General features: G+C 34.6%; 1 protein-coding gene across 7 annotated transcripts in view; it reads right to left on the bottom strand.

Moving 5' to 3' along the window:
* Positions 1–14,008, bottom strand: part of TRPC1 (transient receptor potential cation channel subfamily C member 1) — a 59,070-nt gene that overhangs the window by 19,921 nt on the left and 25,141 nt on the right. For 6 of the 7 annotated variants that reach the window (XM_043875485.1, XM_043875486.1, XM_043875487.1 and 3 more), the window contains 3 exons: positions 12,224–12,355; positions 10,242–10,437; positions 5,779–6,115 (listed from right to left, as the gene is read on the bottom strand). In XM_043875485.1, the coding sequence (XP_043731420.1) occupies positions 5,779–6,115; positions 10,242–10,437; positions 12,224–12,355 (665 nt within the window). The remainder of the gene's footprint in view (positions 1–5,778; positions 6,116–10,241; positions 10,438–12,223; positions 12,356–14,008) is intronic. The other variant, XM_043875490.1, reaches the window with a different exon arrangement.

The following is a 14,008-nucleotide window of genomic DNA, read 5'->3' as shown; positions in this document are numbered from 1 at the left end:
CCCTAGTCACACTGGCCTCCTTGCTGTTCTCTGAACACCCAAAACTCCCCAACTGGACACTGGCTCTCCTTCCAGCTGGAAGCTCCTCATCCAGACATCCATCCTGCAGCTTTCCTCACCACCTACTCTGATCGTCCTATTTAAAATAGCAAATTTATGCCCGTCACTCCCAATCCTCCAACTCTGCTTCTCTTTCTTTTCCCTTACTACTTATCACTTTTAAACAATAGACATAGTTTACTTATTATGTCTATTATTAACTATCTTTCTCCCATTTTGGGTAAAAACTCTTCAAAGCTAAGAATATTTATCAACCAATGTCCTCAATGTCCTAAATAGTGCCTGATACACAGAAGGTGCTCAAAAAACTTGCTCAGTGAATAAATACACATAAATAAATACCAACCAAACCAAAACTTCCTTCCTCTTCTTTGGCCAGAAGTTTCTCCAGTTTTATATTCCTAGAAGTACCAGAGAACAGTACCGCAATCGAGGATTGCTTTATGATACATTCCTCCATTGAGATATTTTTAAGGGGAATGTAAAGTGACTGCAAGGAGATCAAATCAGTCAATCCTAAAAGAAATCAACCCTGAATATTCATCAGAAGGACTGATGCTAAAGCTGAAGCTCCAATACTTTGGCCACATGATGCAAAGAACCGACTCATTGGAAAAGACCCTGATGCTGGGGAAAAATGAAGGCAAAAAGAGAAGAGGGCAACAGAAGACGAGATGGTTAGACAGCATCACTGACTCAATGGACATGAACTTGAGCAAACTCTGGGGAGACAGTGGAAGACAGGGAAGCCTAGCATGTCGCAGTCCGTGGGGTCACAAAGATTTGGACATGACTTAGTGACTGAACAACAATAAATGACAAAAGAATAGAGTGCTACAACCTACATATGGGTGAAGATCAAGTTAAGCCATTAGAATCATCCTCTGGCTTACCAGTAGACTGAATAAGTCCCCTGGGAAAAATATTTCGAGAGTATTCTTGAAAAACTCTGTTCATAATATCTTAATTATACAGAACACATACTTTATGTACAAGATCATTTTTAAATATTTGCAGATCTGACACAGAAAATACTTTTTTAAAAATTCCATTTGGATGAGTTTTTATTTAAAATGAATAGGGACTTCCCTGGTGGTCCAGTGGCTAAGAGTCCGTACTCCCAATGCAAGGGGCCCAGGTTCAATCCCTGGTCAGGGAATTAGATCCCACATGCCACAACTAAAGATCCTTTATGCTGCAACTAAGAGCTGGCACAGCCAAATAAATATTTTCAAAAATTGAAAATAGATAAAAACTATCAAAAATGTTAAAGCAAATAACTTTAATGTTAAATCAAATAAAATAACTTATTTTATTAACCCAAACACTGTAACACTAAAACACTAAACTAAGATGCTTACAGAAATAAGTGTTTTATTTCTGTAAAATGCAATATTATACCTAAATGGAACTCTTGACAAAAATTACAACATGGATTGGGTAAGATTTTGATTTAAAAAAGGCAGATATATGAAAGAATATTAAGTACCACTGACAGGTATTTTCCCATCTCTTATGCAACACCCCACACCAAAATGAAGCTAATATACTTGATCTATTTCACATTTCTGAATTGGATTAGAAGAACACAACAATTTTAAACTATTATAAGCAATGCAATCACCACATAATCAATGGACTATATATACATATATAGAATTATTAATATTAGCAAAACTGTAATCCCATCATTTGGGGATTCCTCAAGGCTTGCTCCTAGGTCCCCTCTTCTCATTTTATACTTTCTCAAGTGTCTCATACATGCCCATAGTTTCATATACAACATATATATAGATTACATGCACACTGCCAACTCACGCTTAAACTTCCTCTTGAATTCTAGACTATGAAATAAAAATTTAAAAAAAATAGACTATGAAATCAACCAATTGGATGATTGATATCTCTCTTGAGTATCTCAAAGACTTTTTAACTTCAACATATCCAAAACCACTCTCAGAATCTAGTCTCTCACAAATTCCCAAACTTAGTACTCTTCCAGAATACTTACATTGCTTAATAATGTCCCACCTCCTCTCCTATATATATATATACACACACACATATATATATGGAAATATATATATGTATATGCGATATGTATATATATATGTATATACATGTATGTATGTGATATGTATATGTATGTGATATGTATATGTGGTATATACATATTTCCATGTTCTATTTGCTTTACTTTATAAATATCTCTTGAATCTGTTTCTTTCTCTCTTTTTCTATCACAACCACCCTAAGTTCAAGGTATCCATCAGCTTACTGCAACAGGCTCTTTACTGGTCTCCCTCCAGCTATTCTTGCCATAGCTCTTCCTCCCAACCCATTCTCTATACTGTAGCCAAAATGATCTTGTCACTTACCCACTAAAAAAATCAGTGGCTTCCCACTGTTCTTAGTATTAAGTCAAAATTACTTAACATGGCCGACAAGGCTGTCCCGGGTCTAGTGCAAAACCCGAGTCTACGGCTTCACCCTGAATTCCACTTCTCCTGCTCGCCTTGCTCCACCATTCCTCAGCCCCTTCTTTGTGCCTCTTGCCACATGGTCCTTGAATACAACTTTTACATCAGCCTAGATTATTTTCTCTCCCAATTCTCCTAGAATAATTTTCTTTCCCAATTCTCCAAGTTGACTCCTATTTATTCTTTAAATTTTAGCTTATTTATCACTTCTTCAGGACAGCCTTCCCAATCCCCCAACTAGGTAAACAGCCCTTATAATATCCTTGCCCTCTTAGCTCCATGATCTTTACTTAGCAGAATTTAACTCATATATAATGATTTATTTTATCTGTGTGATTCTCAAGTTACTGTGTTTTTTAAAAATAATAATTAGATCATAAGCACCATGCATGTTAGGCTGTATCTGTTACTGCCTGTGCCGGGACAAAGCAGCTATATAACATTTCAAAATGTACCTTTTTGTAAGGGCTGTTCTATTATATTCCAACGATTAAAAAAAAAAATACCTAACTAAATGGATACCATTAATATCCTGCGGATTCAACAACACACTGTTTTCTTTTTTTAACCTTGCTCTTTGTAATTCAACCCTATTTATTTTTCTGGAGGGTTAAGGAAAATAACAAAAAATAAATATACAAAAGCCAGGTATCATGAGTCAGGAGTCACTGTACTCACTGCATGAAAAAGTAAACTGAACCAAGGAATGCCTTTAAACAAGCAGGCAAATGATTCCTACATGTTTTCTTACAGCAATTTCAGATCTATATATTTAAGTAAGACAGAGTGATCTAATGACACAACAGGTTCAGAAGACATCCTGGGCAAAGTTTATTCAGATCTAATTGTTTCAAAGCAGAAGCTGTGCTGTGAAAAATAAAATAGTTTTAGGAATTTTACTGGATTAATTCACACTGTACTCTTCTACTGAGAAAGAATATGTTTAGAAAATTAATAATATTGTAGGCACATGTGTTTATGTGTGTGTTCAATGTTATTGGAAACAAAGCCATTGTGATTAGGAAAGAGTAGCCATAGTTTTACATCTCTTATGAAATTCAATGATAACAGTAATATTTATGCTATCCAAAGAATGGGCTGACTCTTTGACTTCAGTGAGTTTTTTACTCACTGCTAAGAAATATAAACTTTAATCTTACACAGAGCTGGCTAGACTGAATCTTTACTTTACAAAACAAAGAAGATATTCTCTCTCTCTCTCACTTCATTTAAACAATAAATTATAGATAAATAATGTAAAATGTCCTTTCTTCACAACTAAGGTATATACAGCAATCTTTCAGAAATAGTTTAATAGAGGAAAGGTATTTCTTAAGAGATTCCTTTCAGTCTAACCTACTCAATTAAAAAGAGAAACAAAGTTTACATTCAAAAGATCTACAATAATGCAGTTTGAAACCAAATATGACGAAGTATAAATTATTTCCTAAATTAAATACTGAATTTTAGATATGATAGTGAAATATTAGAAACAGGAAAATATTAACAAGAAGAAATTATTTAATTCTCTTTAACCTAAAGTTCAGATTACATTATTTTTACTATATCTACCTAATTTTAAACATTAATGCATCATGAATTGAATATTGCTAAAAGTAAAACTGATTTAAAGTCAAGTTACTTGAACTAATTTCCATATAAAATAAAAATCCCCAAATTCCTATGGGCTGGTTCATGTTGATGTATGGCAAAAACCAACATAATACCGTAAAGCAATTATCCTTCAATTAAAAATAAATTAATTAAAAAATTCCAAATACAAATTATTTTTGTATCTAAAGAACTAAAAGTGAACATTGTAATTAACTTTTTTCAAATTATTTTAATAACTGAAAGTCAGAACATGTTAAATAGAGCTTCATAACATTAAAAAAATGAAATCTCAACATTCCTTTTATTCTACAGCAAATAGTAAAAAAAAGACAAGGTGGGAAATGCTGAGGTTAAAAACAAGGTTGACGATCCAGAGGGAAATTAAGGAGATGTCATTAAAAGACCATAAATGGACAATGTAGTTATAACTCAACTCCCCTCCTCCCACAACCCCTCTCAAAAAGGGCAAGAGCAATAAAAACTGCAGAAGGTCATTATTTATTTTATAGCATAATAGTTATAAAAAAACAATTTTCAGCTAATAAAATGTCTTTTTAAAAGACTGTTATTTCTAAAGAGATATGGCTATCATTGTAAAGAACTGATTTACAGAGTGAGTCATCAGGGAATGCTTTAAATCCAAATTTAAGTAATGGTTCTATAATACAGATGGGCTTCCCCGATGCCTCAGCAGTGAAGAATCCGCCTACAATGCAGGAGACGTGGGTTTGATCCCTGGGTCAGGAAGATCCCCTGGAGGAGGAAATGGCAGCCCACTCCAGTACTCTTGCCTGGGAAATCCCATGGACAGAGGAGCCTGGAGGGCTACAGTGCAAAGAGTCAGGCGTGACTGAGCAACTGAGCACAATCAGAGGTAAGGTAATACGCGTCTGTAACGTTCACAGGTTCTTAAAAGAAAACTAATGATATAACAAAACAGTTAGCTCTTAACATGCAACCAAGCAAAAAATGTATCATATTTTAAAGTACCTAAGAAAATGTTCATATTCTTATAGCAAAAAAAATTCATCAGCAAAATCTGTCTTTAACCATCATGAACAATTTTAGAAACTGAGAAAGAATCTGTAGCTCCCATGTAATTAAATCATATGAAGAGATCTGCTTCCTCATTATCAAGTTTAAGGACATTTATCTTTTAAAAAAAACGTAACCTGCGTCTCCAGTGATCATGTGCTCAGTCGCTCAGTCATGTCCGACACTCTGCAGCCCCTTGAACTGCAACCCGCCAGGCCCCTCTCTCCATGGGGACTGTCCAGGCAAGAATACTGGGAGTGGATTGCCATGCCCTCCTCCAGAGGATATTCCCAACCCAGGTACTGAACCCAGGTCTCCCGCATTGCAGGCAGATTCTTTACCATCTAAGCCACCAGGGAAGCCCCCCAAAATATGGAACGCTTCACGAATACAGTCCTCTTCTCTGTACTGTTCCAATTTGAGCATATGTGCTGCTGAAGCAAGCACTCAATGATTATGGAAGTGTTCAAATTTCTGCTGTATAAACTGTGTAAAATTATAAGTTGAATGCAGTTTATAATGCCACCAACCAAGGGAGAATTAACGGGCTAAATAAACGCAGAACCTTTTAAACTAACTTGATACCTACCAATAATCCACAGTATAAGGAGATAGTCTATTCTTTCAAGGGCTGGCCCCATTGTGTTTTTCTTATCCTCATTGTAGACAAGAGAGTATAGGTTTAGTAACAGTAGGAATGTGAAATATGATGCTCCATGAATAATAAATTTCATAAAAGGTGTGTGGATAATTCTGCCAAACTGAGATTTGGGAGCTATCAAATAACAAAGTGACAAAACTGGCCAAAAGATGCCAACTGTCAAAACAGTCATTATCTTCTTACAGGTAGGCTTACGACGGTAACCTGACATCTGTCCAAACCAAACAGTGTTCAGGAACTGCTGACAGTTGGACTGGGAAACAAACTGAAAAGGAAGCACACACACACAAGTAAAATATAACTTGTAAATAGGATCCAATAGTGCTATTATTTAACTGATATTCAAAGTTTTAATTATGGTTTGAAATCAGTTCTATATAGTCCAGTTTATTTTTCTTACATGCAATAAAAGAGTATAGTGGTTAAGAGCATAGACTCTGGAGCCAGATTATCTATTTTTAAATCCAGGCTCTGCCACTTACTTACTAAATGACCTTGAGCAAGTTTTTAAATCTCTCTCAGCCTCAAATTCTCCATCTATAAAATGAGGATAATAACAGTATCTAGTCAAACACTGGTTATGAGGATTAAAAGTAACGCTCTTAGAATAGTGCCTGGTCATAGCATGCATCACTGAAGTATTAGTGACTATTACTAGCCTGCTTTACCCTCTGAGCCACCAAGGAAGCCCACTAGCCTGCTTGCTGCTAACTGCTGCTAAGTCGCTTCAGCCGTGTCCGACTCTGTGCAACCCCACAGACAGCAGCCCACCAGGCTCTGCCATCCCTGGGATTCTCCAGGCAAGAACACTGGAGTGGGTTGCCATTTCCTTCTCCAATACTAGCCTGCTTAGCCATTATGAAACACTTACTTCATAAAGACTCATAACAGTGTTTATGAAATTTCAAAATTAACAAGCATAATCCACAGAAAGAGACTTCAGCCTAGAAAAATTAATGGTTTCGGTTACAAGAAACCAACATGTCAAGCACAGCAAAGCAATTAAAGGCTAAACAGCACATATATTTATGTTCCATGAAAACACTGAGAATTTCTTAAAATGTATTAAAGACGCTTTTAAATCCCCATAAAATGAAATTCTGTGTGAGAAGAAAAGGAAAAATGTTCCCAAATAAGAGGAAAATTCTAGTTGAAATACAGAAATAAATTTACTAAAGTTTACAAAGATTCTTAGTTTGCAAAATTCAGAAGTAATATTTTCCCAATATAACATTCTTGCTGGGAAGTATAAGTTAAGGATTCTGATGACTCTGGACTCAGTAATGTAATCAGGCTTGAAAATCATTGAAGTAAAGCACAAATGGCCATAATATCATTCAGATATTCAATAACATTTGGTCAATGTTCTGTTTTAAAATGATTCATCCCAAGACAGAATATAATTTATAGAATCCAACAGTGTACTTAAAAAACCTGGACAAAGTTTTGTTGTTCATTGTGCTTATCAAGAAATTTCCTAGTAAGCCACACCTACTTTTGGTAATTAATGTCCTTCTGCTTAGCTTTCAGTGTTGTTACGGAATTGTTAATTTGTCCCTCAAAAGGAACTATCAGGGGGAAAAACACAGCTTTTCTTCCCACCAAGTACCCAGTTTGGTAGCATCCCAAACTCAGTGGTTTCATCCTTCCCCCAAGTATCAAAGCAATCTCAGGACTGACTGCTGCCCTCATCATCTCTCTACACAATGATGATTTAATTAACCATAATGTTAAATATGTAATTGGAAGAACTTTCAATTGGAGATATTCTAAATCTGTGGTGGTTTTAAAATAGAGACACAAATTCTTTGATACTCTTCTCATCAACAACGGAGAGGCTACCAATATTTCCTACCCTTCAATTCACCAAGGTTGTTATTGCTTTAACAAGTAGATTCTGGAAGAAGTGATGCTATGTGAATTCTGAAGGCTGGTCTTAAAAGGACATTCAGCTTCCACCTTGTCTGAGAAACACTTGCTCTTGGAGCCAAAAGATGGCATATAAAACGTCCTACTGCCCTGAAGCCACCAGCCTACAAAGAAGCTGAGGCTACACGTAGCCACTCTGATTAACCCTCAGAGGCTTCTCAGACCATCTCCTTGCAGCCAGCAAACCATGAGGGCCATACTCTTCCATAGTTCCAGTCCTGAGCTCTCAGGAGGACTGCCCTCAATGGACCCAGCCTACTGAGCATCCTGCCCACTCAGAGCTCCCAGTCTGAGACCTCAGGTGCTGCTCAAGCACTAGGCATATGAGTGAAGAAATCTCCCAAATAACTGTAGCTGAGATCATTGACATGGTGAAGCAGAGACAAATCAACCTTGCTGTGCCCTTTCCTAATTCCTGACCTCAAGAGGTTTGTGACCTCACAAAACTCAAGAGCACAATAAAATGATCATGAAATTATCACAAAATGACTATGAAGCATTGTTTTATGCCACATGAGTATCAGGGTAGTTTGTTATTCAGGATGTAGCACCAGAACAAAATATATCAACTAATGGAGAAAATATTATCTTTCCCTTTGATTATATTTAGAAATCCAATGTAAAAAAACTAATTTATATTTCATTCATTTTAAAAATTATAGAATATCTTCCTCCCAACTAAAAGTATTACCATTACTCCTTATTCCTTTTCTCTAATCTTCTTTAGAAATGGAACATTTGGTTATCCTCTGTAAATTCTTCAGGTATATATATATACATATATCTCATTAGGAAACTTCCTTAGTTTTTCTCCCCTTACCAGGATAATCTTTGTTTTTTCCCACCTTTCTTTGAGATTCTTTTTCCAATCACTTAAGCTGATTTTGTATCTTGCTATATCTTTTCTGTTATTTCCTAGTATTTCATGTCTATTTTAGGTTGTGGAACACAAAAGTAAATAAACATAAGATCTATTCAAATGTATATTAGAAGAAGATTATATCAGAGTTCTCTGTTTTTAGGTATACATATTAACACTGTATTTCCTTCTTAAGCCACATAGGTATATTATTGATTTATAATCTTATAGCTGCTGCTGCTGCTAAGTCACTTTAGTCGTGTCCGACTCTGTGCGACCCCATCCCTGAGATTCTCCAGGCTAGAACACTGGAGTGGGTTGCCATCTCCTTCTCCAATGCACAAAAGTGAAAAGTGAAAGTGAAGTCCCTCAGTCATGTCTGACTCTTCGCGACCCCATGGACTGCAGCCTACCAGGCTCCTCCGTCCATGGGATCTTCCAGGCAAGAGTACTGAAGTGGGGTGCCATTGCCTTCTCCGAATCTTATAGCTACCTAGATCCAAATTCTTATACTTAATTTTTTTCCTATGAATGTTCTACCTTAAGTAAGAAACCTCAGAGTACTAGAAAAAGTATAGGATTTGAAGTCAGAGATCTGGATGAGAAATATATTATCTAGGTAATCTTAAAGTAACATCTTAAAATTCCTATATCAATCTCCCAAGTCACAAAGCTATTCGGCGGCTCAAACTGTCAACCAAGATAATAAAAAACTCTGCTCCAAGCACCAAAGGTCCTATATCTTGCCTTCTACCATAATCTATTTTGGGCCCCATTTTTATATTAATATAATTGTGATAAGTAAGTTTTACTCCAACATCTATGTTGATAATAAGAATAATGGGTCTTAGAAGCAATACCTTAAAAGTATCATATGCCAGCACTCCCCAACTGAACATCATTGTCTGCATATCAACATCCATGTCTATTACGTTATCTCAAAAAATGAAATTAAAAATGCATACCTTCCTTCTTCAAGTTCCTGAATCATATGCATGTGAGTGTATGGGGAGTAGAAATAGGTATTTCCCTTAATAGGAAGGGATGATGCCAGAAGAGCCAGATTCAACTTAGTTATCATAGCATACGTCTCTCCACCTTTGGGTTTCACAATGAATTAACAAATAAGAATAAGGAACATAATATCTGATGCTTTTATTTTTAAACAGAAAGGCCCTACATCTGTAGAAAGGACTATTTATAACTAGATTAATAATATGAACTCGTAACAGACAAAACACAAGGTGGAAACTGCATTAGGAAGGCATTTACTATTCAAAATCTTACCTGCATAGCTACTATTTAGCAAAAACATTACATTAATATCCATACTATTATTATTGTTAAAAATAATAGCAACTACCATCTATTGAGTACTTGCTTAAAGGTAATACTCATTGTACTAAACTCTTTAAATATGCATATCCTTAATTAATTCTTAAAATTAAAGCTCAGACAGATTCAATAACTTTCCCAAGGACACACAGTTTTTATGAAGCAGAACTAGGATCTCAATGTAGATATATTGCTCCAAAGCCTTTGCCCTGAGCCACTAGACCACTGTGAAGGAAATAATTTAAATATATCACAGAAAACTTCATACCTCCTTTTGGTTATATTTGATAGCAAGTTTTAGACGACTTAAGTTCATTCTTTCTTCTAGTAATCCTCGTTTGTCAAGAGGCTCATCACTGGATGTATGGTTTAGGATAACTTCTAATTCACGTGAATTCCGGGCTTGGGCAAGCAAATCTTTAGCAAACATTTTACACTGCCGGGCTAGTTCCTCATAATCATTCCTACAAAGTGCACAGTCTATTATTAGAAATGCCACTTCCATCTTCTAATTAAGGTATTTTCACAAGAAATATTACTCAGTAACATTTTAATTCTGACAGTGCTACACAACATCTTAAGTCATTTTGTGCTGTCAAAGGAACCTGCTGGCACATAAAGCCCCCACAGCTTTGGGGAAAACTGTAACACAATTGTGTTCTCTGCATTCACACTGATAATCTCAGATGAGCAAATTGTTTTCTGATATATATTGATATTCCTAGAAATTCTGATAGTATTTTCAACATGTTCATTTAACTCATTTGCCTTTAGTCTCTATAAGTTCTGTATAAAGCTTTCTTTTATATTATTTATCTAAACAATAAATAATAATATTTTGATGCTATCCAATAAATATTATTATATGATTTTTAACCAGAAATTTTTTCTATGATAGTTTGAAACGTGTTTACACTACTTCTGATAACAAAATAGTATTTTGTTTCATTTTTAAGATGCTCCTTTGAACAAAATTCAAGTTAGAAAGAAACACTGAAACATTCCTAGTACAAAATCACTATTCCTTGAAACTTAGGACTTACCTGCTTATTAAAGGCAAGCCTAAATCACTTGTGAGAAACTAAGAAGTTTTAATAGACAATTCTTTACAAAATATCAATTATGTTAAGCTTAAGCCTGAGTGGAACAACTTAAGAATAAAGTTAGAAATAAACAGTTATGAAACAACTGGGATCAGATTTCAGAAACTAATTTTTTATTCAGTGTTTTTAAAGTGAAAGGAAGGGAAAATATGAAGAATTTCTCACTGATTAATTTTCTGTTCAATGGGGTTTTCCATGAACTGGCTGCATAAAGTTATAACTCAAAGAATTAAAAACTTTTCCTTACTGGCTAATATCTTTTCATCTATTCTTGCTGCTGCTGCTCCTAAGTCACTTCAGTCGTGTCCGACTCTGTGCGACCCCATCCCTGAGATTCTCCAGGCAAGAACACTGGAGTGGGTTGCCATTCCTTCTCCAATGCATAAAAGTGAAAAGTGAAAGTGAAGTCCCTCAGTCATGTCTGACTCTTCGCGACCCCATGGACTGCAGCCTACCAGGCTCCTCCGTCCATGGGATTTTCCAGGCAAGAGTACTGAAGTGGGGTGCCATTGCCTTCTCCGTCCTTTGTATTTACCACATAACCAAAACTACCTAAGTTTGGTAGAATAAGTAGCTGAATTTCTTTAACAAAGTATTATCTACTTCTTAGTCTAGGAATTTAATTGTAGTCTTATCTAATTAGTTTTATGTCTACATGTTATGTTTCTCCTACTAGAAAATCTCACCAAACTGGGAAATGGGACAATGTCTGGGTGTGTGAAATGTACCTGACATACAAAAAAGCATTCAATATGCTTCTGAAAGTTATGAAGGGCTGGGTTCCAAGGATGGTTATAGAATCTGGAAATGAGGAAAGAGAGCAGTTATAAGTTTGCTCTTGTTTATAGCTACCATTCCCTTTATTCTTCACATTGCCCTAGAATGCCTCTGGTAACGTTGAACAAAGTAGGGATTTAAGGGTGAGTGGAAGAGTGGAAGAGCGAAGATGGGTAAAGAGTGACCTAAGTGATACTAGGATCTACTCCACTGAGAGAAAAGGGAAAATCCTAAGTACGTGGCAGCAAGGCCTGATCATTTTGGATCAAATGTAAATAAACATTAAGTGAGAATTTGGCCTATGAGAAAACTCATGCTGAAAATATTCTGGAAAAAAAAGAGATAATTTACAATTTCCATTCATTCCCACCTGAATTCCACCTCCACGAGGCTTAGTTCTTTTAAATCAGCACTAAGTTCAAACGCTCTCAGAATAGGATCCTCCTCTGTTAACATTATTAGAGCTGGACTGGCCAAGCAGCGATATATATCAAGACGAAACCTGGGATAAAATTTGATTCCATTATGTAAAACATTTATTATATACACGTGATTAGTATTTTTAACCTATAATTTTCATAAATTTAAAGTATGATAAAATTAAAAGAAAATAAAACATTTATAATACATTTATTATAAAGTAACCTACATAAAAAGAAAGGCAAAAATAAATATTCTGAGATACAATTATTGAAAAATTTTATACCACTGCTTTAAGAGAAATCATTTTAGTATTTCTTTTCATAGATTTAAAACTCTGTATCCTTCAATTTAATTAAAAAATTTCTATTCCTGAACTTAGTATTATTTTAAATGAAATCTGCTAATAACTAATTGAATATATGGATGCTTATTAAATTTTCCTTCTCCAGCAATAAATTTACTTTAATATGCTACATATATATAACATATGACTCATTCAATCAGGTTATTTTTGAAAGACATTTTCAAATCTTAAGAATAAAATCATTCATTTATGCCTTATTTCTAGCTAATAGAAAAGTATTCCCTTTACCTTCCATGAACTAATTAATGTTCATATTCAATATCTAACAGGAACCAAATCAAAAAAGTTTTGCTATTATTCTTTCATTTATAAACATATAATTCTTAATTTAAAATTTGGTAACTATTATATATTCTCACTTTTAAACAAAAATTTAATATATGCCTGCTTCTTTTAAAAAAGCAAGCAGTTTAGAAACATAATGCTCTGCAATTTTTCTTCTTCCACCAAGTATACTCCTCAAACACAGTCACATTTCAGAGAATTGTGAAAAATCTTTCCTGATATTTTCTAGTTATACACAAAAGTACTCAGACATAATGTATACAGGGACAATTATTTCTATGTCACTACATACAGAGTCACCTCATTATTTCCTAAAACTGGATGGTTTTCCATTTAACGGCAGTCCAACTTAATGGAAATTTAGGTTGCTTCTAATTTTTTACTTCAATTAATAATTATTCTTTAGTTCATATATCCTTTGCACACTCAGAATTGCTGGAAAAAATGGCACGTGTATCTTAAAATCTGGAGGATGTTTCCAAAGCACAAACAATAAGGAAAGCTCTTTTTCCCCCCACATCTTCATGCTGCCACCCTAAAGGATGAAAAATGGAATTTTAAGAGTTGTATTACTTTAAATTTCTCCAAAAGCTTAAGCATGTTTACATTTCATTTACTTTTACAAGCTTTCATGTTTACTTTTCATTATAGTTCTGTTAACTATCTGTTCATTTGTAGTTCCCTATTTTTCTGGTGATTTTTTAAAAAATTCATCAGTTTGTATAATCTCTTTATATACCAAAGAAATTAGCCCTCTGTCTAGTCAAAAGTGTTTTAAATACTTTTCCCCAGTTGGTTGGTTGTCTTTTTACTTTGCAATGGAATTTTTCTGTATAAAAATTAAAAACTTTTATGAAATAAATTTATTGAACTATTCCTTATTTAACTGCTAGGTCTCATGTCTTAGACACAAAAATAGGCTCTATATAATGCATTTTTAAGAAAACAATATTTATAAAATCCAACTTTGATCTAGCTATTTAATAAAGAAGTACCATTATTTTATCTTAAGTAAGGATTTCTAAAGGGGTATTTGGCTATACCAAAACTGCTCCAAAAACTTGAGAAAAAGTATATACAATT

This window comes from Cervus elaphus, chromosome 19 (genome assembly GCF_910594005.1).
Source record: "Cervus elaphus chromosome 19, mCerEla1.1, whole genome shotgun sequence".
NCBI classification, from domain to species: domain Eukaryota; kingdom Metazoa; phylum Chordata; class Mammalia; order Artiodactyla; family Cervidae; genus Cervus; species Cervus elaphus.
Note: the sequence above shows the minus strand (reverse complement) of the source record. Positions and strands in the feature narration are given on the sequence as shown.